The sequence below is a fragment of the Hypanus sabinus genome, chromosome 29 (genome assembly GCF_030144855.1).
Source record: "Hypanus sabinus isolate sHypSab1 chromosome 29, sHypSab1.hap1, whole genome shotgun sequence".
NCBI lineage: Eukaryota > Metazoa > Chordata > Chondrichthyes > Myliobatiformes > Dasyatidae > Hypanus > Hypanus sabinus.
Genome location: NC_082734.1, coordinates 21687270 through 21713891, shown reverse-complemented (window position 1 = coordinate 21713891; position 26622 = coordinate 21687270). Strand labels below are relative to the sequence as shown.

General features: G+C 49.0%; 1 protein-coding gene across 3 annotated transcripts; it reads right to left on the bottom strand.

Moving 5' to 3' along the window:
- srrm2 (serine/arginine repetitive matrix 2) lies at positions 1–26622 on the bottom strand. Of its 3 annotated transcripts, none has more exons than XM_059953918.1 (16): positions 26443–26622; positions 20479–20682; positions 16096–16361; positions 15705–15806; positions 14960–15127; positions 14282–14359; positions 13318–13380; positions 11704–11739; positions 11145–11195; positions 10510–10611; positions 9740–9923; positions 6882–9376; positions 2841–3071; positions 2625–2738; positions 1903–2001; positions 1–475 (listed from the first exon to the last, which is right to left on the bottom strand). In XM_059953918.1, exons 3-16 carry the CDS (start codon positions 16332–16334, stop codon positions 466–468), a joined length of 3972 nt encoding a protein of 1323 aa, XP_059809901.1. In that variant the 5' UTR covers positions 16335–16361; positions 20479–20682; positions 26443–26622; the 3' UTR covers positions 1–465. The 3 variants fall into 3 exon arrangements, with proteins under 3 accessions (XP_059809901.1, XP_059809902.1, XP_059809900.1); XM_059953919.1 differs by having other exon boundaries at positions 20479–20589; XM_059953917.1 differs by lacking the exon at positions 20479–20682.

The window sequence follows — 26622 nt, the reverse complement described above, 5'->3', positions numbered from 1 at the left end:
CATTGTTCAACCTTTAACTTTTATTTGTCTTTGTGTGGTGAAGGGGGGTTTCAGTGTTACAGGAAGGGGTAAACAACAAACTGTGGATCATACAAAATCTAAGCAAGACTGGAGCTCGGTTACTGGAACTCCCTGTGAGGCCAGTGGTGTCTGTTGAAATCCTGCCCTCCAGTACCCACCATGTTGGGGAGGGGGGTCATTCGAGTCTTGACTATTCCCTCCACACCAGCCCTGTCATTGTCCACAGAACCTCTTGAATGTCTCAGGGTCTCCGTGCACAGAGGCCAGCATTTAAGAAGACAGGAAAAGGATATCTTATAAAAAATAAACAACGGGGGAAAGAAGTTAACGATACAGGATTTACTTTTCACAGTCTGGAAGGGCAAATAGTCTTTCAGCAGTCCGCCAGCACCTCAGGGCGACGATCTCCATTGCACAGAGGAGTGATTGGAGCCATTTCCTGGCCTAAGGAGACCTGGGAGAGACAACAGGGAGAGGAATCAGAAGGGTGATTGGGTTGGAGGGAGATCCTCCCTGGCAGCTTTGATAACGGAAGGGTCTCTATTCTACAGGCAGCCGCTCACACACACTCTCGTACACTGTGACGCTTTGAGATACCCTCTTGCCGTGTCTTTGTGTGGTGAGTACACTCTTGTACACAGGTGTACACTCAAACACACGGAGGCAAGCTTCTGAAGCTGCTTCCAAGTAATCGACTTGGGAGAGACACCCCTCTTGTGGGTCTCTCCACACAGCAAGGTGGCACTGGGGCTGGGCAAAGGACCACAGTATCAGGTTCTGTTGGTACCGGGCATGGAGTTCAAATGAAAGGAAGCAGCACACAAACAGTGTAAGGCCCCTTGTCGGCATCAAGGTACATGGGGTCCAGGTGGCTACGCCAGCGGAAGATGTGCAGCTTTTAATCAGGAGGTGTGTTGAGAGTCAGAGTCAGAAAATTGTACTGCCACTGCAGTCAGATTTCATCTGAGGCACTGCATTCACACCACCATTAATGTATTTGTAAAATACATTCAGAAAAAGTCGCCCACAGGTGATTTTGAATTTGGGTTGGGAGAATAACCAGGGCAGTCAGCTCTTTTATGGCACAGTCTGGGGGTTGGTGAAAACAGCTGGGGAACCTCCAACCCTTCAGTAATAGATGGTTGGCTGTATGTTGAGTGTGAATGGTGGGACGGGGTGGGGTCTCATTGGGGATGTAGATGGTGGGAGTGAATGGGAAGGGGTGGGGTCCCATTGGGAGTGTGGATAGTGGGAGTGAATGGGAAGGGGTGGGGTCCCATTGGGAGTGTGGATGGTGGGAATGAATGGGAAGGGGTGGGGTCCTATTGGGAGTGTGGATGGTGGGAGTGAATGGGAAGGAAGGTGTGGGGTCCCATTGGGAGTGTGGATAGTGGGAGTGAATGGGAAGGGGTGGGGTCCCATTGGGAGTGTGGATGGTGGGAGTGAATGGGAAGGGGTGGGGTCCCATCGGGAGTGAATGGGAAGGGGTGGGGTCCCAATGGGAGTGTGGATGGTGGGAGTGAATGGGAAGGAAAGTGTGGGGTCCCATTGGGAGTGTGGACAGTGGGAGTGAATGGGAAGGGGTGGGGTCCCATTGGGGATGTGGACGGTGGGAGTGAATGGGAAGGGGTGGGGTCCCATTGGGGATGTGGACGGTGGGAGTGAATGGGAAGGGGTGGGGTCCAATGGGAGTGTGGATGGTGGGAGTGAATGGGAAGGGGTGGGGTACCATTGGGAGTGTGAATAGTGGGAGTGAATGGGAAGGGGTGGGGTCCCATTGGGAGTGTGGATGGTGGGAGTGAATGGGAAGGGGTGAGATACCACTGGGAATGAGTGGAGAGCAGAGGGTTGGGACTTGCTGGGACACAGATCATTATTTACCTCCGGTACCTCCGCCGATCCCGAGGACTTGGGAAATCGTGATGCCTCTTCCTGGCTGGTGACTGGCTGCCCGACCGCCTGTGGCGACGCTCCCGCTCCCTGCGGGGAGAGAGGGAAAGGTGCAATCTAAAGGAGCACCCACAGCTACCTGTGAACTTAACTGTCCAATCCTCAGCCCTCAGAACCCCCCCCATGTTCAAAAGTCCTCTACCCTCACAACCCTCAACTCCCATCCTGCCCTCAATCCCCACCCTTACCTTCTGCATTCTGCTTCCAGCTTCCATATCCCATTTAGTCTGATCATCCTCTCCCCACATCTTTCAATATCCTTATTACACCGTCCAATATAAAACACCATACACTACATCTCCAATATCCCATGTCCTCGACTACCCTACCCAGTCTGATCACCATCTCCACACCCCTAACATCTCACTCCACCCTTACACCCATCCCATCCCACACTCCACAGATATCCTACATCCTCCGATATCCCACCCTCACAACCACCGATATTCCACCCACACCCCCGATATCCCATCTCCATACGCTTACACCCTCAAATATGCGATTCCCTGCACCCAATATCCCACACCCCGCAGACCCTCCGATATCCCACCCTGCGCTTTGCGGTATCCCACACCCAATATTCCACCCTGCACTTCCCAATATCCACAACTCTGCTATCCCACCCAACCCCAGCTCCCGCCGGTGAACCCTACCACTGCCGATGGGATTCCCTGGATGCGTGGACTCGCCCTCGTTCTACTGGTGAGTAACTGAGGGACCGGGAGTCCCTCAACGAGTCGATGGGCTTCCTCGGGCTGCGTGACCGCCTGTGGTGGGGGAAGAATATGTTTCCATTTAAATCCGAATGGATGTGAGCACATCCTGAGGTAGACCCATCCTCTCCTTCCCTCATGCTCCCTACCACTCACCGTCCTCGAGGAGGGGAGGGTGTCCTCCTGGGCCACTCCCTGCGCCTCCGCCGCGTCCGTGAGAGGGAGGAGGAGCTGGAGGAGGACGTGCTGCCAGTGCGGTGTCGCCTGGGGTTCCTGCTGCGGGAGCGCCGGGATCCAGCCCGACCCAGGGCCGTGCCGGCCACTCCCCCTCTCCTGGTCCCACTGCTTGATCTCTGCCTCCCCCTGTCCTGGGACGAGCTGGGTCCCCTGCAGATGTGGTGGTGGTGGGAGCGGGGGAGAGAGAAATACATTGTGAAGATCACAGGGAAGTCAACTGTGCCACCCCTTCTCCACTCCTGCCGAAACTCGAGTTAACTTGAATTGTGATCACCATTCCCAAAACATTCTCCCACTGACCGACCAGTCGTCTGTGGGTGGGAATGGAGGGTGGAGTGGGAGAGCTGCTGCCAGCCTATAGTGGAGTTGACTGCTGTACCCTGCTCCCAAAGTCAGCTCGTCAATTAACTTGGGTTATGACTGCTATTCCCAAATGCCCCTCCCATATTGAAGGCCAGACACCTATGGATGGGGTGGGGAAGGATCAGGGAGGTAGAAACCTGCTGGGAAGCCCATCACAACCACCTGCCCTCCTGAAAAATAGTTCATGAATTGACTTGAGTTGTGACTGCTATTCCCAGAACTCCCCCTATTGAAAAGGCAGTAAACCTTCTGGGCTCATTTCCCCCCAAAACCAGGCCAGGATTGGTCCCTCCTCTGGGTTGGACAACATACATTATTGTTGCAAGAAACTCTCTAGAATCCATGAAGTTCTGCACTGCCCAAGTCTCTTGCACTAAGAAGGCCCGGTTCAATATTGAGGAAGTTAAGATCACCACAAGGACAACTCTGTAACTTGGACTTTCCCATAATCTGTCTGCATAACTGTACCTCTCTTCTCTCGCTAGTTATTAGGAAATTGGTGGTAATAACCCCACCAAAATGACACCTTTCATTTCTGGAGCTCAATCTTTGAGGCTCTGGAAAGGGCACGGAAGTGTCGAAAAAGACGAGGTCTGGATTAACACAGAACAGTATAACAGTTATATATAACCCAGATGAAGATGTGGATGGGTGGGTTAGTAAATTTGCATACAATACAAAAGATTGGCAGTGGTGTGGGTAGTGCAGAAGATTGCCAAAAGATACAGATCAGATGTACAGTAGATATGGGTGGAGAAATGGCAGACAGTTTTACTGGGAAAGTACGTATTTCTGCACGGGGGGGGGGGGGGTAAGTTTAAAGGGAGAGTACACCATTAAAGTCAGGACCCTTAACAGTGCTTACAGTGGGATCTTGGGGTCCAAGACCACAAGCCCCTGAAAGTGGCTACACAGGTCAATAAGGTAATAAAGAAGGCCTTGTCTTTATTAGTCGAGGAACTGAGCTCAAGTCAGAAAGTTATGCTGCAGGTTTATAAAACTTTACTCAGGGTGCATCTGGCACGCTCGCCTTTATCTGTCAAGGCACTGAGCCCAACATTTGGTAAGCCAGCCCACACTCTTGAGTAGGCTTCACCTGGCCGCCCATTACAGGAAGGAGTGGGGGCTTTACAGAGGGTACAGAGGATGCTTCCTGGATCAGAGGTGAGGTCAGACAAACTCAGGTTGTTTTCTTTGGAGTGATAGACATGTCTACAATGCAGCCAATATAATCAAAGACTGCAGCCACCCTGGACTTTGTCTATTCTCCCCTCTTGGAAAGGCAGTACAGAAGCCCAAAAGAACATACTGTCAGGTTGAAGGACAACTTCTATCCTGCTATTATAAACAGACTCTTGACCTTACAATTTACCTCATCGTAGCCCATACATCTTGTATGCACTTCCTCTGTAAATGTAACACTTTATTCTGCATTTTATCACTGCTTTTCCCCTGTACCACCTCAATGTACTGACAGAGTGAAAAGATCTGCATGTTAACATTGTTGTGAATCGTTCTGACTTAATCCCACGTTCCTATAGTTGGGAGTCCAGAACTGCACACAGCACTCCAAGTGCAATCCCACCCACTTCTGAATGATTTGGATGAGAATGCTGGTAGATTGATTAGGAAGATCGGTGGAGCTGTGGATTGCGAGGAAGGCTGTCAGAGGATACAGCAGAATATGGAACAGTTGTAAATCAGGGTACAGGAATGGCAGATAACGTTTAATTGGTGAAAGTGTGAGGTGTTGCACTTTGGGAGGTTGAATGCAAGGAGAAAGTGTACAGTCAGCACTGATGTACAGAGGGATCTTGGGGTCCAAGTCCTGTACAAGTAGGTAAGAGTGGTGAAGAAGGCGTGTGACATGCTTGCTTTCATGAGTCAGTGCATTGACTATGAATCTGGAAGTCAAGCTGCAGCTACATAAATCCTCATTTAGTCTGGTGTCCCTTTACAGGATGCTGTAGGGGCTTTGAAGACGGTACACGAGAGGTTGCTGCCTGGATTAGTGTTTATGAGGCTGGCAACGGTCTGTTTTCTCTGGAGCGATGAAGGCTCAGAGGGAATCTGATAGAAGTTTATAAGATTATGAGAGGCAGAGATCTTTTCCTTACATTAAAGAGGAGGTAAAGGGAGATGTGTGAGGCCAGAAGAGTGGGTGCCTGAAATGTCTTGCCAGTGAAGGTGGTGGCAGAACGAGCTACGATAGAGGTGTTTGAGAGTTAGATAGGCACGTAGATAGAGAATGGAAGATATGGACATTGTGTAGGGAGATGGGTTCAGATACATTGACATTGAGGCTGGCACTGACACAGCGACAAGGGCCTGATTGCTTGCCCTACATATCATTGTTAGCCGAGAAGAGCTAGTGAGGGGAGTGCAGTGGGGAATTGGGCATTATGAGAGTACATTACTGGAAGCTGGCAGTGGTTGTGAAATGTTGAATGGCTTCGTTTGATCCTACCTTTTGAAGCTTTAGAACTGTTTCTTTCTTGACCAAATTCATCACCTCTCTGGACATCCAAGGTTGTCTTATTTTTCCATCTCTCTCTTTCCTTCTAACAGGAACACACCTTTCCTGCACTCTGCACAATTGATCTTTAAACAACCTTCACATATCTGATGTGGACTCGCCAGAGAAAAGGTGTTCCCAGTTCATGCTTCTTAGTTCCTGCCTTTGGTCCAAGACCTCTGTCAGTCAAAGTTGACCATGGATATTGCGTCCTAGCTGTCTAGATACGCAAGCCTGGGCAGAATGATATGGAGAGCGAGCTGTTGCCCATGTGGCAAGCTTCCCCTCTCCACGCATCTGATGAACCCAAAGAAAGCGGTAGAGACTGATACAGTTTGGCACCAGCAGCATCACAGCAGTTGCCAGTCAGCATCAAGCTCAAAGTTGGGACTGCCTTAGGGACTCCAGCTCCGGATATTTCCCTGAAGCCTTCTCCATGATTGGGTATAAGGCAGTGGACGTTTGAGATCTTGAATTTTCCTTCTCCTAAATGAGGAGCCAACCCCCATCTGCCCGAAGCTACTAGTTTTAAGGCACCAGTAATCCACCTTTGTCCCTTCTCCTGTTAGTAGAAATGGTTCCACCGGGCTTAGCAGCTAAGTTACACGTGAAGGCCAGGAGCTGGACTTGGGCTGTCAGAGGCTCTCTGAGGTGCATGCCATTGTGTGCATTTAACTGGTAGTGGGAGCTTGTCCCCTTTACCACCACCGGCTATCACAACTTTTAAGTATATGCCGAATGCCCTCGTAGTTCGTTCTACTCCAATTTAAAACTCTTCCACAAGGACCTTACCTATCCTTATCTATATCTATCCTAAAAGTGAAGGAGTTATGGTCAGTGTTCCCTATCAGCTCACTCACTGAAAAGTCAGTCACTAGTCTGGGCTCATTATCCAACACCAGATCCAGTACAGCCTGCATAAAGATTTAAGAAATCTTCCTGGATACACTTAACTCTGGATGATAATTAAGGATAGATGATAAATGCTGGCAAGCTTGCACCTAATTGAGGAATGAATTGGGCTGAACGACACTCCCTCCTTTCCCCTGCCCCATGAACTCCCCCCTGCTCACCCAACTTACCGCTTCCTGTGTCTGTTGTGATCTCGGTCCCTCCTGGCAGCTGAAGGTGAGCGGCTGCTCCCCGAGGCAGGGGAGCTGGAGGAGGAGGAGGAGGAGGAAGAAGAGGAGGAGGATGAGGAGGAAGTGGAGGAGGTGGTCGAGGACGAGGAGGAAGATCCTCGGCGCTTCCTTTTGGAGGCAGTAACCTGAGGTCTGGAGTTTGGAGGTGAGGAAGGGAGACCCTGGGAGGGGCTCTCACTGCTTGGGGTGCCATCCTGCCCTCTTCCCCGCCCTGTTGGAGAGACAGTAGGTGGAGGCCCATGGGGAACTGACGGGGATGCGACCCCTCCTCCGCCTGTCCCTGGCAATAAAGGAGGGGGGCTTCTGACAGCCGGACTCTCCCTCCGGGGTTCTGGACACACCGTCAGAGACCAGGGAGTGTCTGCCGGCTGGCTCCGGCCCCCCAGCTCCCTGGATTGTCTGGGAGAAGTGGTCTGTCGTCTGGGAGATGGGACCCATCGTCTCGGGGACCTGCTTTGCCTTGGGGAAGGGCTTTGACGCCTGGAAGAGGGGCTCTGGTGACTGGGAGAGGGGCTCTGGCATCTGGGAGAGAGGCTCTGGCGACTGGGAGAGGGGCTCTGGCGCCTGGGAGAGGGGCTCTGGCGACTGGGAGAGGGGCTCTGGCGACTGGGAGAGGGGCTCTGGCGCCTGGGAGAGGGGGTCTGACATCTGGGAGAAGGGCTCTGGCACCTGGGAGAGGGGCTCTGGCATCTAGGAGAGGGGCTCTGGCGCCTGGGAGAGGGGCTCTGGCACCTGGGAGAGGAACTCTGGCGCCTGGGAGAGGGGCTCTGGCGCCTGGGAGAGGAGCTCTGGCGCCTGGGAGAGGGGCTCTGGCGTCTGGGAGAGGGGCTCTGGCGTCTGGGAGAGGGGCTCTGGCGTCTGGGAGAGGGGCTCTGGCGTCTGGGAGAGGGGCTCTGGCATCTGGGAGAAGGGCTCTGGCGTCTGGGGGAAGGGCTCTGGCGGCTGGGGGAAGGGCTCTGGCGTCTGGGAGAAGGGCTCTGGCGTCTGGGAGAAGGGCTCTGGCGTCTGGGAGAAGGGCTCTGGCGTCTGGGAGAAGGGCTCTGGCGTCTGGCAGAAGGGACCCATTGTCTTGGGGATCTGCTCTGTCTGGGTGAAAGGCTCTGGCGTCTGGGAGAAGGGACCCAGCATCTTGGAGATCTGCTCTGTCTGGGAGAGTGGCCCCGGAATCTGGGAGATGGGCTCCGATGTGTTGGGGACTTGCTCTGTCTGGAAGACGGGCACCGACGTCTAGGTGATGGGCTGTTGCATCTGGGGGATCTGCTGCGTCTGGGAGATAGGTTCTTGCGTCTGGGAGATGAGCTCTTGCGCCTAGGTGGTCTCTTGCGTCTTGCATCTATGCTCTGCCTGGGGGACTTCTTGCGTCTGGGAGATGGGCTCTTGGGTCTGGGAGATGGGCTCAGTCTGGGGTAGGGACCTTGGCGTCTGGGAGATGGGCTTTTGCGTCTTGGGGACTTGCTCTCCCGCCTCAGAGAGGGGCTCCTGCTCCTCGGGGACTCACTACATCTCAGTGAGGCTTTAGATTGCCTTGGTGATGACCTCTCGCGTCGTGGTGACTTGCTCTGTCTCGGCAGCGACCTCTCTCGCCTTGGTGATGACTTCACACGTTTTGGTGATGCCTTAGACTGTCTTGGCGACAACCTCTCGCGCCTTGGCGATGACTTTACTCGCCTTGGTGATGTCTTGGACTGCCTTGACGATGACCTCTCGTGCCTTGGTGATGCTTTAGATTGCCTTGGAGATGACTTCTCACGTCTTGGTGATGACTTACTGCGCCTCGGTGATGACTTTTGTCGCCTTGGTGATTCCTTAGACTGCCTTGGTGGCGAATTCTCGGGCCTTGGTGATGACCTCTTGCGCCTTGGTGATGCTTTAGACCGCCTTGGCGATGAATTTTCACGTCTCGGCGATGACCTCTCACGCCTTGGCGAGGCTTTAGTTGGCCTGGATGATGACCGTCTGCGCCTCGGTGACAAGTTTTTGCGTCGCGGTGATGACCTCTCCCTCCTTGGCGACACCCGAGACTTCCTTGGTGACGACCTCAGTCGCCGCGGCGACCTTGATGATGATCTCCTGTGCTGTGGCGGTGAGATGCTCCTCCTCGGCGATGACCTCTCCTGTCGCCGCGACGACCCGTTGCTCCTGGGGGCTGGGCTGGGGCTGTGCCGTCGTGGTGACTGGCTCCTCCGGGCAGGGACCCTGGCAAGTGACCCGGCAGCACTCGGCGATGACCTCTCCCGGCTGGTGGCGACCCCGTCAGCCGTAGGGGAGGGATGTGCCCCACGTGGGAGGCAGCTCCTCTGGCCCCTCATGGGGGAGGAGGAGCCCCGGGGCTCAGCCCAACGGGAGGAGGAAACATCCCCTCTCCTAGCTGGGGAGGGAGAGGGAGAGGGCGACGGGGGCAGTGATCTCATGGCAGGCGAGAGCTCTGCTGGCTTCTGGAAGACAGAATCGGATAGGGAGTTTGAAGGGATCAATCGCATTCACTTGGGGACCTCGATACCTCACTGAACCCCCAAATCACCTCCCCTCAGCCCTGTGCTGTCACGTCGGTGATCAACTGAATCCCCTCCTACCCCTCACTGACACTCTCAACCATTACCGACTCTACCCTCATGTACTGAATCCCCTCACAAAAACTCCCTGGAAACCTCCCCACCCCACCACAGAACCCCACACCACAGCCCATGAACACAGGCCCCATCACCAACTCTCCCCCTGACTAAATTCCCTAAACCCCTCCCACCACCCACTTTCCCTCATCACCGACTCTCCCTACACCCCACCTCTATGGTACACACCTGCTTGCCCCTGGCTGTCCGGTTACTGGGGCTACGGCTCCCGTTCCTTCGCCCTCTCACCGTGGCCTCCCGCTCTCCCCTCCTCGCTGCTTCGGCCCCCCGTGAGTCCCCGCCTGGCCCAGGAGCTGTCCAGGGTGAGGAGCTGCCCCCAGCAACTCTGGCTTCCTTTCGGGGGCTTCGAGACCTGGAAAAGGGAAGGGGGTTCGATAAAAAGGGACACAAGTCAGAACATTGTTGGGGGGAATATCCTTTCACCATATCTATTCTCACTTCCGATCCCACCGACCCCCCCCTCCCCCAGCCCAGATGGAACCATTGCACCCCATCCCAGGATATTCCAACTCTGTAGAGAAGGTCACATACAAGGTGTGTCCTGGGCGTGAAGCAATTAGGGAAACTGGGAGACAGTATGATCCTGAGGGCTTTGGCAGTCTGCTAAGCGGGGAGAACGAGCGAGCAGTCAGAAAACAGGTCAAAAGAATGCACGATGCTGAACGTTACACTAGAACTTTTCCTGCATTTTGCTCCAGCAACTCCCCCCCCCCCCCCCATCACTAGCTCAGTGGATTGTTGAAAGCCTGCAGGATCTTGAGAAACACTTGGCAGGTCCCGAGTGAAATCCTCCATAACCCATCAGCCTGTCTCCTCAGAGATGGGGATATGAGAGCAAGAGAACATCGAGCAGGGCAGGGGGAGGGAGCGGAAGAGTGGGTGTGGGAGGGAGGAGAGGGACGCGAGGATGCTGAGGAGATGTGGGAAGATTTGCATACCTGCTCACTGATGGAGAGGAGCTCCGAGACGACGAAGAGCCACGTGACGAGGAAGGGCTTCCTGCTCTGGGCTGCTTGCGGGGTGGGGAACGAGGCTTGCTCCTGTGGAGAAGACAGGAGAACGTGGATGGGGAGCCGACAGGGGCAAGCACTGAGCTCAAACACGGCGACAGAGTATGAAAGACTGAAACAGAGATGAATAGGGATGTAGGGTGGGTAACTTCAGTCTGGGACGGAGTATGAGGGGAGATGAAAAGTCAGTCTGGGGAGAGGGTAAGGGGTGTAATGTTGGTCTGGGATGGAAGCTTAGGCGGTGTAATGTTGGTCTGGAAATGAGGATGTGTAACATCGGTCTGGGACAGAGGGTGGGGGTGTGTAACACTGGCTTGAGTCAAGAGGGTGAGGTAGGATGCAAAACTGGTCTGGGACCAAGGCTGGAGGGTGGCTGGTCTGGGATGGAGGGTGTGGGGGTGTAACGTCGGTTTGGGATGGGGTGGGGGTGCATGGTTGTACTGTTGATCTGGGACAGAAGGTAAGGGGTGTGTAACTTTGGGCTGGGATGGAGGCTGAGTGGGGTTGTAATCCTGGTTTGGGATATCTGTGAAGGACAAGGGTGTGAAGTGCAGGGACCTCACCTCTTTCTCCTCTTTTCCTTTGCCCCTCGCTTGCTCTTGGGGCTGCTGGACCTGTGGAGCAGAAGGAGAGGGTTTAGAGCAGTGAGGCCAGGTAATAGCAAGGCCTTGAAGGGCACAGTGGTCTTCACCCTTCACCCTGATTCCATCTTCACTGTCAAGTGAATATTCCCAGCAGGAATTTAAGGCTGGTAGTCTCTTCTTCCTGTTTCTCACTCAGCCATACGGCCCATCAATGATCCATTTCTTCCCTCTAACCCACCACTCAGCTAACCCCCGCTGAATCTGGGATGTGGGAGGGAACCGCGGAGCGCCCAGAGGAATCGTACCGGGACACAGGGAGAATGTGCAAACTCCACACAGATATACAGAGTCGTGCATGAGGAGACACACATCACACAGAGAAACTCAAAAACACACATGCAGAGACAAACACAGAGTCACGGATGTACACACATAAGCACATACACAGAAAACATGCATGAGAGACATGGAGACACACGCACGCACAGGACAGACAACTGAGCTCCCTCGCCATGCCCCTCTGAGAGGCAACTCTCACCTGTGCTTCTTCTTACTTTTTGACTTCGACTGCGACCTGGGGAGAGAAGAAAGACCGTAAGACAATGGAGTAGAATTCGGCCCATTGAGTCGTCTCTGCCATTAAATCATGGCTGAGTTATTGACCCTCTCAACCCCATTCTCCTGCCTTCTCCCCATAATCTTTGACATCCTTGCTAGTCAAGAAGCTATGAAACTCTGCTTTAAATATACCCAATGACTTGGCCTCCAGCCTCTGGTAGATTCACCACCCTCTGGCTGAAGAAATTCCTCCTCACTGCTGTTCTAAAGGGACATCCCTGTATTCTGAGGTGTTCCCCCCGGTCCTAAACTCTCCCACTGTAGAAACATTCGCTCCATCTCCGCTCTAGTTAGGCCTTTCAATACTTGACAGATTTCCATGAGATCACCTTCCTCTCCTTTTAAACTCTAGCGAGTACAGTCGCAGACCATCAAACGCTCCTTATACCTCACCCCTTTCATTCCCAGGATAATTTTCATGAACCTTCTCTGGATCCTCTCTAATGCCAGCATATCCTTTCTTAGATAAGGGGCCCAAAATTGCTCACAATACTCCGTGCAGTCTGACTAAGATCTCAATATGACATCCTTGTTTTTATATTGTAGTCCTCTCAAAACAAGCCTTTCATACCTAGGCTCAACCTGCAAGTTAACCTTTAGGGAATCCTGCAAAAACACCCCCAAGTCTCTTTGCACTTCAAAGTTTTGAATTTGCTCCCTGTTTTAGAAAATTTTTTATGCCTTAATTCCTTCTACTAAAGTGCTTGGTCATAGGCTTTCATACAATGTATTCCATCTGCCTCTTCTTTGCCCATTCTCCTAACAGTCTGTCCAATTCCTTCTGTAGACTCCCTGCTTCCTCAGCAGTGCCTACCCCTCCACCTATCCACAAAACAACTGTCATCCAAATCACTGACATACAAGGTGAGAAGAAGCAGTTGTTACCGGCAGCCAACCAAAATAGGCTCCTTTGTTCCCACTCTTTCCCTCCTGCCAATTCACCCTATGTATCTTTCCAGTAATAACATGGGCTTTTATCTTGCTAAGCAGGCCCTTATCAAAGGCCTTCTGAAAATCCAAATATACAACATCCACTGACTCTCCTTTGTCTACCCTTGTCTGTTACTTACTTAAAGAATTCCAACAGATCTGTCAGGTAAGATTTCTCCTTTAGGAAATCACGCTAATTTCAGTCTATTTTATCGTGTGTCTCCAAGGAGGAGTCAGCACTGAGCAGCAGCCCTGGGACATACCTCGCGGGGTTTCTCCGTGCAGCTGCATTCCTCAGCAGCTTCCCTCTGTTTGCCCATCTGCCCAGTGGGACGGGGGTGACAGAAACCAAGGGGTGAGGAGCAAAAAAAATTCTCTCCCAGCACACACTGTGATGTCCTACACACACTCCCTATCCTTGCAATGTCCCTTCCCCACCCACCCCCCCCCACTGTCTCCCCCTCCTCTGCAGCTTCATCCAGGACTACCACCCTGCAGACTAAGGGGGATGTTTGATGTGGGGACGGTTGGGGGGGTTGTGCTGAGGGGAGTGTGTGTGTGTGTGTGTGTGTGGGGTGGGGGGGGGGAACAGATTCTGACGTACCTGCTCTTCTTCTTTGAGCTTTTCTTCTTCTTCTCCTTGGACCGTGTGGTCACGCTGGAAGACCTGGGCCCCATAAACATACATAACCTGGTTACATCATTAGACCCCCGCATGCAGGGAGGGGGATCAGCACGGGAGAGGGTGGGTGGGAAATCGAATTTGGTTGGGAAACACTGGGGAGAGAATCTGTGATTTGGTCAGACTGCACTGGGGAGAATCATGTGCAGCTCTGTCAACCCTGTCACAGGAAGGGTGTGGGGGTTTTGGAGGGGGTGCAGAAGGGATCATCAGGATGCTGCCTGGATTAGAGGGCATGAGCCATACAGAGAGTTGGACAAACTTTGGTTGCTTTCCCTGGAGTGGCGGAAGCTGAGGGGAGACCTGATAGAGGTTTACAAGATTATGAGAGGCACAGATAGAGTAGACAGGCAGTATGTTTTTCCTTCAGGGTTGAAACATTGAACGCAAGAGGGCAAGCATTCAAGGTGAGAGGGGGCAAGTTCAAAGGAGATGTGCAGGGCAAGTTTTTTTTAAACAAAGAATGAGGGATGTCTGAAAGGGGAGAGAAAGAGAGAGGAGTGAGACAGAGAGAGACAGTAATGTCAGGAAGACACATTGCAACTCTATAAAGCCGAGGTACTGCATTTAATTCTGGTCACCCCTTTACAGGGTGGGTGTGTAGGCTTTGGAGATGGTACAGACTTGGTTCACCTGGACGGTGCCTGGTACAACACAATATAGCTAATACCACCTATTCCTTTTGCCCACAGGGCAGGGGGTAAAGGGGCTGAGGAATGGCAAATGGTGTGATGGAAGGACTGGATGGAAGGACCCTAATGCGTGGTGGGGGCTTGCGGTATGAAGGACCCTAATGCGTGGTGGGGGCTTGCGGTATGAAGGGCTGGCGGTATGAAATGAAGGAAGGGATGGGGGGATGGGTGCGATCACGCCGGTTCAAACTCACCGTCCACGGCTTCCTCCCTTCTTTCGCTTTTTCCGCTTGGGGGAGGGGGAACGGGACCGGCTGGGGTCCCGGATGAAGCTGCAGAGGAGGGGGGGAAGACAGTGAGAGAGGGAGGAATGAAGGAGAGACAAGGGGGAGGGATAAAGGGGGATAAACAGTCACAGTAAGATAAGGCAAACTCTGGATTACAACCCATGCTGTGTGTAGCCCCCCCTTTAGGTTGGCAAGATGGATGGGGGGGTGGGGGAGACATTCCAGGACCTCATCGTCACCAGAACTGTAAGCCAAGGAGGACATCCTGCCTGCACCATCACCATTGCTGGACAGGACCTCAGGTGGTGCAGTGGGGGGTGGGGGGGACAGAAGGAGCCAGATCCATAGGTTCGATCTCTTTCCTAGACTCAGAACCCAGGGAAGTGGAACGAAGAGCTTTCAGGATCTGTCACTGGGCCTGGTCCCTCAGGGGAGACCTACCCAGAGCTTTGGCTGTGCTTGGGGCTTACAGCCATACCCAACTCATAGACACACCCTTGTAGTCAACAAGAACTTAACTCAGAGTTGCCTGAAGCCTGCAACCCAGAGTCTGTGGCTGAGAGGAGAGGGACTGACCACCCTGACCAGAGTCAGAGGTCCTGGACTGGACCACCCTCCCCACCCAGCAATCTCAACCTCACCTACCCATGTTGCTTCTGTTGCTGAGAGTCAGGGGGAGCCTCTGTACCCTGGCCCCGGCGCCGGGGGTCAAAGGAGCTTCCGTCTACGTAGGCGTCGCTGATGCCAAAGGCGGCCCGCAGCCTCTCATTCTTCTTCTCGTTCGCCTCGGCCAGCTGGTGTGTTTCATTCACCCTGTGAGTGGGGGGAAGCAGGATCAGGTGGCAGGTCACTTGCTCTGTGGGTGGAGGCAGAGGGGTGGGGCGCTCATTCTGTGGGGTGGGGGAGAAGGGTATACAAAACTGAGGGTATGAGGAAAGTGAATGCATGCACTCTCCTCAGGCTGGGTAAAACGAACTAAAGGTCATAGGCTCAGGGTGAATGCTGACATATTTAAGTGGAATTTGAAGGGGAACTTTTGCATTCAGAGGGTGGCGTAAGTCCGGAACCAGTTGCCAGTGCACGTTGTGGATGTTGGCTTGATTATAACATTTGAGAAGTCTGGTTCAGTATAAGACAAGAATGGTTTGAGGGATATGTTCCAGTGTTGAGAAACGCTATGGCCTATGTGCAGGTAAATGGGACGAGGCAGAAGATCAGATGGGCCCATTCCTGTGCTGTACTGCTCCAGGACTGGCCTGTCTGTGGGACGAGATAGCTGGGTAAGTGACAGGGGAAGCGATGCAATGGAGTGGAAGCGGAGGGGACAAGTGACAGAAAGGAGGGGGGTCTCAGTGAGGAGGGTAGGTACTAGACGGGAAGATCCACTCACGTTGTCCGCTGTTTCGGGTCCTCCTTTCCCTGACCACAGTCTTTCTCTACCAGCATCTGTCGAAACGTGGCCACTTTTTGCTGGATTTCCTCAAGAGAATACCTGAAACAGCACATGGAGAATTGTGAGGAGAGATTATTACCCATTCCCATTCATTTCCAAAGGACCCAAACCCTTCTCATTCATTCACCATCCCTTTCTGTTCATTCCTAATGTACCCCCATCCTTTCTTATTCATTCCTAATGACACCACCCCTTCCAATGGGACCCTACCCCCTTCCATTTCACTCCCACCGTCTGCACCCTCAATGGGACTCCATCCCTTCCTTTCCCATTCACTTCCATTGGGCCCCACCCCTCCCATAGCCCAGGAACCCTGTCAGATTCCTACCCCTGCTCCTCCATCATGTCCTCGAGTTCTATACAGCGGAGCTCAACACGGCGTTTGCGCTCGTGGTCGAGGATGTCCTGGTTGGGCTTGCGGACAAGGCTGTTCTCCAGTCGCTGCAGCTCCTCCGGCGAGCGGTGGTCCGCCTTCTCCCGCCGCTGACGCACCGCCGACAGGTTCCTCTGCACGTAACCATTGGTGCCACTGCCCCGCGGTGTGGGCAGTCCGATCCCGTTGTACATGGTGGCTGCTGGGGGTTTTGCCAATCACTGTTCCAGCCATGGGGAGGGAAGGAGGGACAGCAGAATGAGGAGGGGGAGCCAGAGAGAAGGGGAGAGGACAATGAGAAAGAGGAGAGAGTGAGAGATAGAGATGGAGGGAGGGAGAGAGAAGGGGGTAAGAGTTCAGTTAATCATTTCAGCGGTCACACAGGCCCTTCAGTCCACCTTGTCTGTGCCGACTACAATACCGATTCAGCTCAACCTATCTCCCTCTTCGTGACCCATATTCCTCCAATCCCTACCAGTTGCTTTCTAACAGCCTCTTAAATGCCTCTGGCTGCACATTCCTGGCACACTATATATTAAAAAAATCTTGCCCTGCACATCTCCTCTGTACATTTTTTTACTTCAATTTAAACCTTTCTACCTCGGGGAAAAGGACTACTCACTCTACATGCTCTCACATACATGTTTGTAAAACCACACTTAGGCTGAATCTGAAGTGCTGCATCTCGTCGCCCTGTTACAGGAAGGTTGTGGAGGGCTTTGGAGAGGGTGCAGAAGAAATTCACCAGGATGCCACCTGGATTAGAGGGTATGAGCCATAGGGAGAGGCTGGACAAACTTGCATTATTTTCTCTGGAGTGTAGAGGCTGAATTATGATAGGCCTGATAGAGGTGTATAAGATCTTGAGAGGCACAGAGTAGACAGCTGGTATATTCCCCCCACCAGAGTTTAACTGTCTTCTCTCAGAGGACATGTATTTAAAGTGAGAGGGAGTAAGTTTACCGGAGACATACAGAGCAAGTTTTTTTCCACAGAGGGGGGATAGGTGCCTGGAATGTGCCACCAGGATGATGGTGGAAGCACATGTGATAGAGGTGTTTGTTTGTTTTAAATAGGCACACGTATGCAGGGAACAGAGGGATGTGGACATGTGTAGGCAGAAGGGATTAGTTCTGTTAGGCACTTAATTATTAACCAGCTCAGCAGATATTTTGGGGCGGAAGAGCCTGTTCCAGTGTTCCATGTCTCTCAATGTTATAAACCTCTATCAGATCTCCACGCAGACTCCACTGCTCCACAGAAAACAACCTAAATTTGCCCAACCTCTCCTTGTAGCACATTCTCTCTAATCCAGGCAGCATCCCGGTAAACCTCTTCTGCACCCTCTCTAAAGCTGCTCTACACCCTTCCTGTGGAGGGGACCAGAACTGCACACAATACACCAAGTGTGGCCTGACCAGAGTTTTATACAGCTCCATATGACTTCCTAACATTTATACTCAATGCCTTGACCAATGAAGAAGACAAGCATATCTTCTGTACACCCAGGTACCATGCTAACATCTGTCAGGGAGATGCAGCATGACTTCCTGGCTTTAATACTTGTAGTTCCTGGGCTTCCAAGTACTATTTGATAGTTGGAAATAAACAGAAGAGATATTTTCATCAGCAAGTTTCATTCTGAATGACTGAAATTACAGAGAACTTCACATCCTAAGCAAAACTACTCCCGTTTACAACCAACACTACAATCCTTTTGCAGGTAATCTTTCTTGGGATATCTATTTATAAATGGAATTATAAGTTTAAAGATGATAATTAAAAAAAACAGAACATTACAAGACAGGAACAGGCCCTTCAGCCCACGATATCATGTCAAACACAGACAGAATGCTTAACAAAACTAATTCTTTCTACAGTGTCCATATCCCTTCATTCCCTGTGCCTGTCTTAGTCACTTAAAGACATCTATCATATTTGACTCTATCACCACCCTCCAGAGACAGCAACCCAAGTTTGTTGTTTTCAAGGAACAACACAACTTTCTGTAACTCGAGACCATTAACTGTTTCCTGAAAACCACTCACAGAAAAACTAAAGCAGGTAAGGAGGCCATTCCACCAGTCAAATCTGTGCTAGATCTATTGAAAAGTCACATACTCCTCTGCTCTCCCTTTTGAGAGTTGCAGTAAGCTCCTTTCTCATCGGAGTAACTGAAAATGTGTCAACTGTCTCCAGGAGCACAGTCCTTCTCCAAACCATTTGCTGGTTCTTCCTCTCCTTTGGTTCTTTCACTGTCTCCGGGGTCTTGACCATTATTTGCCCAACTATAGAGATATAACTGCCATGGTTAAAGTCATTATGGCCTAATAATTGCAGTGTTGAAGTTATAACGTTATTGCGATATTGTGAACGCAACTTTAACGCTCCAAGATCGTGAACCCAGCTTTAATGCTCTGATATTGTAAACCTGACTTTAATGCTCCCCCCTGCAACATTAGATTTGAACCGCTCACCAACACTAGCTCTTACCCTATTTACTTTATTAATTTTTGCTGCTCATGCTAATTTTACAACTTACACTGTACTACTCCTATAAAACAAATTTTGTGACATATCTGACTGATAACAAACCTGATTTTGTATATAATTCATTTTTATGCTTTTGTTGTGAATGCTGTTTATCTGATGCTCTGTGCCTTTGAGGTTGCTGGACTTATGCAAACTTTAACCTCCAATATCGTAAGACCCAACTTTAATCCTCAATGTCCCAAAACCAACTTTAACCCACACCTTGGACCCAGCTTTAAACCCTGATAAGCTGAATTAACCCTATAGAACCAACTGCAACGTGTTGATATTATAAACTGGACTTTAATGCTTCAACATTATAAACCAGTGTCACACATCAATGTAATAAATGGGTTTTTAATCTGACACTGCAGATGTGATTATATCCTGCTCTTGAAGAACTGCCATTTAAAACACGCAGCATGATTGATATCAGAGACATAACTTTGGGAAGTTCACACTTTAAACATGATGATAAAGCTGCTGTTAAATTAGATACTTAGAAGGCATTTAATTGGGGATCAATGTGAAATACTGCATGGTTTATATGGTGCATTTATAAGTTTGAAAACTTAATACACCAGCTGTTGAAAGTTTTTTTAAAATCTCCCAGGGCTTCAGTAATATCTGATCAATCTTGGGGATTCGATGTTCGGAAGACATTTGATGAAGAACTGGCTGTTAAATACTTTAACTGTCTGAACCATTCAACCTCAGATTCAGTACATTTGGTAATTTACTGTGTAAAACCAGTCCTTTCATAGATCTGACATTCCCAGATATTTGAAGATTGGGACCTGGCTGTTAACATATTTTAACTTCACTATTTGAATCATTAAACCCTGATTATTTATATCTAAGGTTAAAGGTCAGATATTTCCCTGTATACATCCAGAGCATTAATAATCAGAATTAGAAGAATCAGGTTTAATACCACTGGTGTATGTCATGAAATTTATTATTTGGTGGCAGTGGTACATTATAATACATGATAAAAAACATAAATTACAAGATATACTATATATATAAAACATGTGAGTGTGTGTGTGTGTTTATGTGTGTGCATGTGTAGACACACACACACACAAAGTGAATTCTGGTTAATTGGGACAAGTCTGTTTTGGCCTAATTAAGAGGCAGCCTCAATTAACCGGTTTCATGGAAATAGTTAAAAAGGTATAAAAAGGACACACTACAGAACAAAATAGAACACTTCCAATATTACGATAGTACTATAAAACTCTGTATTCATTCTAAATGGTTACCAGAGGAGGAATTAGTGTATTGGCATAGGACTTGACTGGCAAAATATCCATTCTTAGCCCCTTAAAGAATGTAGGCTTAACACTTTTCTCATTAACCAACAATTTCTTTTTACCAGTTCCTGACATTTTTGAACACAAGTTATGTGACCCATTGCTTTCTTTGAGCCTGATAGTGTTACGTGTTTGCAACAAAGGAAACCATTTGGTGTGGCATGATAAAAAAAAGGCCTGTTTCGTTGGCATTGTAGATTTAATCTGCACAAAAATTTTGAGGCAAGACAGGCAGTTTTGTAGATCTTCAAGTTTCTGCACTTACAGCATCAGCACTACCTTTCTCGCCGTGTGCTTTCTTGAATTTAATGTGTCTACATTTCCCAAGACAACCAATCATATTTTGCTTTAAAATCTTCATGTCCCACCTTCTTTCCTAGCTCCAATTTGTTTTTTTAACATTGGTCCACTCTCTCTCACACACACACAAACACACACACCTTGTGCAGTTACAATGGATTGAGGGCCTCTTCAACACCTGGATCCTTACCTTCACGCTCATGTTTTTGGGATGTTCCCTTCTGTCCCTCGAATAATGCCCATTCTTGCTGATGTATCAAGTGTGCAATTGTAGATTTCGGCATGCCAGTTATCTCTGCGGCTGATGATGAGTGATGTTAGGCGGGTAGCTTTTAATTTGGTCCAGTAGGCTAATTTTTTTTCGGTTAGCATCAAATCTTTTCGTGGCAAGGGTCTCAAAAATTTTTTTAAAGTCAAAATAAAAAAAAACAAAATTTATCAAAAATCACTCCTTTTTGAATTGCCGTCAGCCAAAACGGATAATGTAATACAAGCAAACAACTAATAGAACTGTTTGCTCTAAGCACACAGTAGCATCCAATGGACGCTCAAGTGGACATGACTGACCATCTCCTGTCCCAATTAACCGGCACAGTGCCCCAAATAAATGAAGGGAATCTTGACTATGTTCTCGATTTGGTTTTGTTCTTAAGAATTGTCCTAAATAAGCAGCTGCCCTGATTAATCGACAGCCCAATTAACTGGAATCCACTATGTGTGTGTGATATACACACACATAAATAAAATAAGGAATTAGTTAGTTAGTTAGAACTTTATTGCCATCGCTGAGGACAATGCGTTTGCAGTGCTACTGCATTCAGTAAAAATCAACCTGCTGCCAATTCAATTACTAAAAACACAATGACTACATTTAAAATAATGTCTGAATTTATTTTTACTGGGGTGAGATGAGTCCATCACGATTTTGAGAACCTGCTGCAGACAATGAGAGTTGGAGATGGTTTCCATATCTGGTAGTTGTGTCCCAATGATGTCTGTGTTGTCCTGATCACTTGTGGAAGTGCTTTTCAGTCGACCTTGTTGCAACTAGTGCACCACGCTGCCATGCAGTGGGTCAGAATGCTCCCAATTACACATCGATAAAGGTTTACCAGCAGCTTTTAGAACAGATTTGCTCTCTTTAAACTAAGGAAGCATAGGCACTGCTGAGCCTTCCCTACTATCAAGGAGGTATAGGTGTCCAAGAGAGCTCGTCTTGTGATGTTCACTCTCAATGACTTAAGACCCTTTCCACTGCTTCATAAGTAGTAGAGCTTGTTCATAACTTCTTGATTTCCTCTGACATCGATAATCATTTCTTTGGTCCTTTTGATTTTGAATAGAAAGTTATGGCTATTGCACCATTCAGACCGTTTCTGCATCTCCTCTCTGCATGGTGCTCCGTTGCTAGTTGTTAATCTAGTCACTGTGGTCTCTTCTGCAACTTTGATGATGGGGTTGGTGGCATAGGCAGGGCACAGTCATGGGTGAAAAGATTGTAAAGGAGTGAGCTCAGTACCCGTTCCTGCTGGGTTCAGGGTCAGGGAGGTTGATGCACACTTGCCTAATCTGTCTAGGCGCAATTGTAAGAAAGTCCAGAATCCAGTTGCAAATGGATACACTGAGTCCAGATTTTGAGGTTTAATGGTCAGCTTGTTGGGGAGTATGGTGTTGAAAGCCCAACTGTAGTCGACCAAAAGCACTCCGGCCTAAATATCCTTATGCTCCAGTATGATGAGAAGAGCGATAGAGATGGCATCCTCGGTTGAAACTGGTGCTGGTCTGAGAGTAGAGGAACGGCATTCCTAATTTGGGACATCACCAGGGATTTGGCGGCTATGGAGGTGGGAGCAACTGGTCTGAAGTCATTGAAAGGAGTGCAAAAGTAAAAAAATGGTGAGGTAGTGTTCATAGGTTGGTTCATTGTGTGAAATCTGATGAAGGAGGGGAAGAAGGTGTTCCTAAAATGTTCCTGTACCTCCTCTCTAATGGTAGCAATGAGAAGAGGGCATGTCCTTAATGGAGAATTCTACCTTTTTGAGGCATCTCCTTTTGAAGATGCCCTCAATGCCGGGGAATCTAGTGCCCTGGATGGAGTTGGCAGAGTATATTCAACTTTCTCCAATCCTGTGCAGTGGCCCCTCCATACCGGATGTAGATGCAATGCTCTCCACAGAACATCTGTAGAAATTTGTTAGTCTTTGGTGACATATCAAATCTCCTCAAACTCCTTATGAAATATAGCTGCTGTCATGCCTTCTTTGATATTGCATCAATATGCTGGGGTCAGGATAGATCTTCAGAGATATTTGACAGCCAGGAATTTGAAACTGCTCTCAGTTTCCACTGCAGATCTCTCGATGAGGACTGGTGTGTGTTCCCTTGACTTTTCCTTCCTGAAGTCCACAATCAATTCCTTGGTCTTACTGATGTTGAGTACAAAGTTGTTGTTGGAGCACCAACCACCTGATTTATCTCTGTCCCATATGCCTCCCTTTCACCATCGGCAAATTTTACAGAATGCATTTAAGCTGCGCCTAACCACACAGTCACAGGTTTAGAGAAGTGTTTCCCAAACTGGGGTCCATGGCATAAAAAAGGTTGGGAACCTCTGCTTTAGAGAGAGTAGAGCAGTGGAATAAGCACACATCCTTGAGGTACACTGGTGTTGATCGTCAGCGAGGAGGGGAGATTATTTCCGATTTGCACTGATTACCATCTGCTGATGAGGGAGTCAAAGATCCAGTTGTAGAGGGAGGTACAGAGGCCCAGATTTTGAAGCTTATTGATTAGAACTGAAGGGATGATGGTATTGAACGCTGCGCTGTAATTACTAAACAGCAGCCTGATGTAGGTATCCAGGTGGCCCAAGGCCGAGTGGAGAGCCAGTGAGATTATATCTGCTGTAGATCTATTGTGGCTTCAGCCAGTAACGTTTGATATTTCTCATGAATTTGAGTCTTGAATATCTTAACTTCATTATTTGAATTATCAAACCCGTTTTACTATAACAGAGAGTTAAAAATCCAGCATTTCCTTGTAAAGTAGCTTTAATAAACTCAAAGACTTGATAGAACATAGAACATTACAGCACACTACAGACCCTTTGCCCATGATGTTGTATCGACCTTTTAATCCACATTAGATCAATCTAACCCTTCTCTCCTATAGGCTTCTATTTTTCTATCATCTACATGCCTATCTAAGAGTCTTTTAAATGTACCTGATGTATCTGGCTCTCCCACCATTCCTGACAGTGTGTTCTATGCACCCAGCACTCTCTTTAAAAACTTACCTCCAACTTTCCCCCTATACTACCCTCCAATCACCTTATGTAATGAACTGGTTCATATTTGTTACTCTTATGCTGTATGTATTTCATTTTGTACAGCTCTGTAGGAGTTGTTTGTTCTGCTTTCAGTCTGCTTGGGTTATTGTTGGATATAAGGGATGATGCGGAATGTGTGTCATCCAGTTAGTGGGAGGTTTTCTTGGAGAGGGACAATAAGCTTGGTCTTGGGCTTTTGTTCAAGAGGAGATGAAGAGAGAAGATGCTGGGGAGAACCGGTCGTGGCATATGATTCGGTGGGAGACCCATTTGTTCGAGATGGATTGCGAGCGACATTCAGAAGGTGGTGTGAGCTTTCACGTTGACCTAGAACCCAGTGCATGAGTGACAGGAGTTCAAGATGAGCTCCAACTTGTGCACATTTGACTGTCTAATTAGAATGGGCCCTTTCCTTTTTGTTATTCTTTACTAATCCTTAAGTTAAGGTTTATAAATATAATTCCTTTAATCGTACGCAGTTATTTTGTCTGTTATTTTGTGGCATTAATTTGTAACAGGGTAACAAATGACACAGCACCCATGCAAACTAAGCTTCAGGGTGGGATCCAGTGGGCCTCAATCTCTAAAGTTTAGTGGACTGGAGGCTGCCTTCCCTAACACAGCTAAAGAAACCGGGGTGTTTCACTTAAAAGTTATGCCCCCTCATTTTAGCCATTTCCGCCCTGAGAAAAGTCTCTGCCTCTTATACACCTCTATTAAGTCAGCTCCCTTCTTCCTTTGCTCCAAAGAGAAAAACTTGCTGAATCATTCCTCACAAGACCTGCTTTCTAATCCAGGCAGCATCCTGGTACATCTCCTCCGAACCCCTTCTAAAGCTTCCACGTCCTTTCTGTAATGGGGGGGGGGGGGGGAGATTTAGAACTGAACACAACTGTGGTCTAACCAGGTTTTTCTAGAACTGCAACATTACTTCACGGCTCTTGATGTCAATCCCCTGACTAATAAAAGCCAACACATTTATGCCTTAACAACCCTTTAAAAGTGTGGCAATGTTGTGAAATCTTTGGCCACGGATCCCAAGATCCACTCTGCCTCCATATTGTTGAATCCTGCCATTAACCCTGTACTTTGCCTTCAAGTTCGCTCTTCACACTTTGCCACGTGACCAGCTCTGCATCCTAGCAATGATGCGCTCTGAACTATAGCACCATTCTACATTATCCACAACACCACCACCCTTCCACTTCCTCAAAAGGTCAATTATAAAAAGAAATCACAAAGAGCAGAGATCCCAGAATAGATCCCTGCGGAACACCACTGGTCACCGACTCCAGGCTGAATTCAATCGATCCCTGCCTTCTGTGAGCAAGTCAATTCTGAATCCACACAGTCAATTTCCTCAGTTCCCATGCTTCCTGACTTTCTGAATGAGCCTATCATGGGAGAACATGGATATCATGGGAGATATCGAATATCTCACTAAAATCCATGTGCGGCACATCTACTGCTCTGCCTTCATCAATACTTTTCCCCCCACTCTCTCAAATAATTCAATCAGGCTCATGAGGCATAAGGCATAACCTGCTCCTCACAAAGCCATGCTGGCTATCTCTAATCGGAATATATTCTCCAAATGCTCAAATCCTGTTTCAAAGAAATCCTCTCCAATAGTTTCCACACCACTGGTGTACAATTCCAAGGGCTATCTCTATTACTTTCCCTGAACACAGGAATAACATTTGCCACCCACCTGGGTACTACTCCTGTGGCCAATGAGGACACAAAGAACATCACTAAAGTTGCAGCAGTCTCTTCCCTCGCTTCCTGCAGTAACCTGGTCTGTATCCTATCTGGCCCCAGGGACATATCTATCCTAATATTTTTCAAACGTTCCAGCACAATTCTGTTTCTAACATTGATATGTTTTAGCATATCATTCTGTTTCATGCTGTCGTTACATTCAAGGCCTCTTTCACTGATGAATTCAGACATAAAGGACCTCCTCTGTCTGCAGCCTTGCTTCCTCCTTTATCCCTGATTGGTCCTATCCCCATTCTAGTTATCCTCCTGTTCTTCACGAATGTGTGCCCTTCTCACATCCTCTTCTAGCTCTCCTAAGTCTATTCTTAAGTTTCCTCCTGGTTACCTTATAACTCATCAGAGCTCCTTATTCCTCAACTAAATGTTCCACCTCCCTTTATCAACAACAGACTTTCACCCTACCATCCTTTCCCCACCTCAACCTTTCCAGAACCTAATGCAAATGATCACTGTCAATAAACTCCTAATAAACTTACTGCTAAAATTTAGGTATTTCTTTGTATGTGGTCAGTAATATCTGGTAACTCCTGGTGTTTTGGTGCTCAGAGGTAGTTGAGTGCTATGTATTTTAACTTTATTTGAATCATTAAACTCCTGATTTAATAAATCTGGGACTAAAAGTTTGCTACCTCTGTATAAATCAAGCATATTATTCCCAAAGATCTGATGTTCAGTATGCACTTGAGAAATGGCTAAGAATTTTAACTTCACTGTTTGTATCATTAACCCCAGATCTAATAAATCCGAGGTTAAAATTCAGGAATATAGCTTCATTAATGTCTGATTATTCTTATGGATGTTTCGAGTGTTAAGTAAAACAGCTTTACTGTTTGAATCATTAAACCTCTGATTCAATATGCCCCAAAGCTTCAGCTCCGGTGTCCTTCTGTATGAATCCACTACTTTAATAAAAACCTGTTAATGCCAGAGGGCCACTAGCCTCCGCGACTCCCCATAGCCCCTTCCTAAATCGAGGCCGAGGTTCTGCCCGCGGCCTAGCGGCCGGGGACAGCAGCACCACCGCGGCTTCCGCTCGGCACTAACCTGCTCGCCGCTGCCCGTTCGGCAGGTGGTGAGGGACGGGGGTCTGAGAGGTGGTACTGGAAGGGGGGGAGCAGGTCGGCACCGCTTCTCTTTCCTCCCGCTCCCAGCTCCTCACTGCGACACCAACATGGAGGACGCCCACCCGCCCCCCTTCCTTCTCCCTCGGCTCTCCGGCCTGAG

Bases quoted from the DNA above. Each gene is read 5' to 3' on its own strand.
- srrm2 (XM_059953918.1), bottom strand. From the start codon at position 16,334: ATGTACAACGGGATCGGACTGCCCACACCGCGGGGCAGTGGCACCAAT. The intron at 15,128-15,704 runs GTGAGTGGATCT...CCCCACTCACAG, and splicing joins GACCCGAAACAGCGGACAAC to GGTGAATGAAACACACCAGC. The intron at 9,377-9,739 runs GTGTGTACCATA...TCTGTCTTCCAG, and splicing joins GGACAGCCAGGGGCAAGCAG to AAGCCAGCAGAGCTCTCGCC.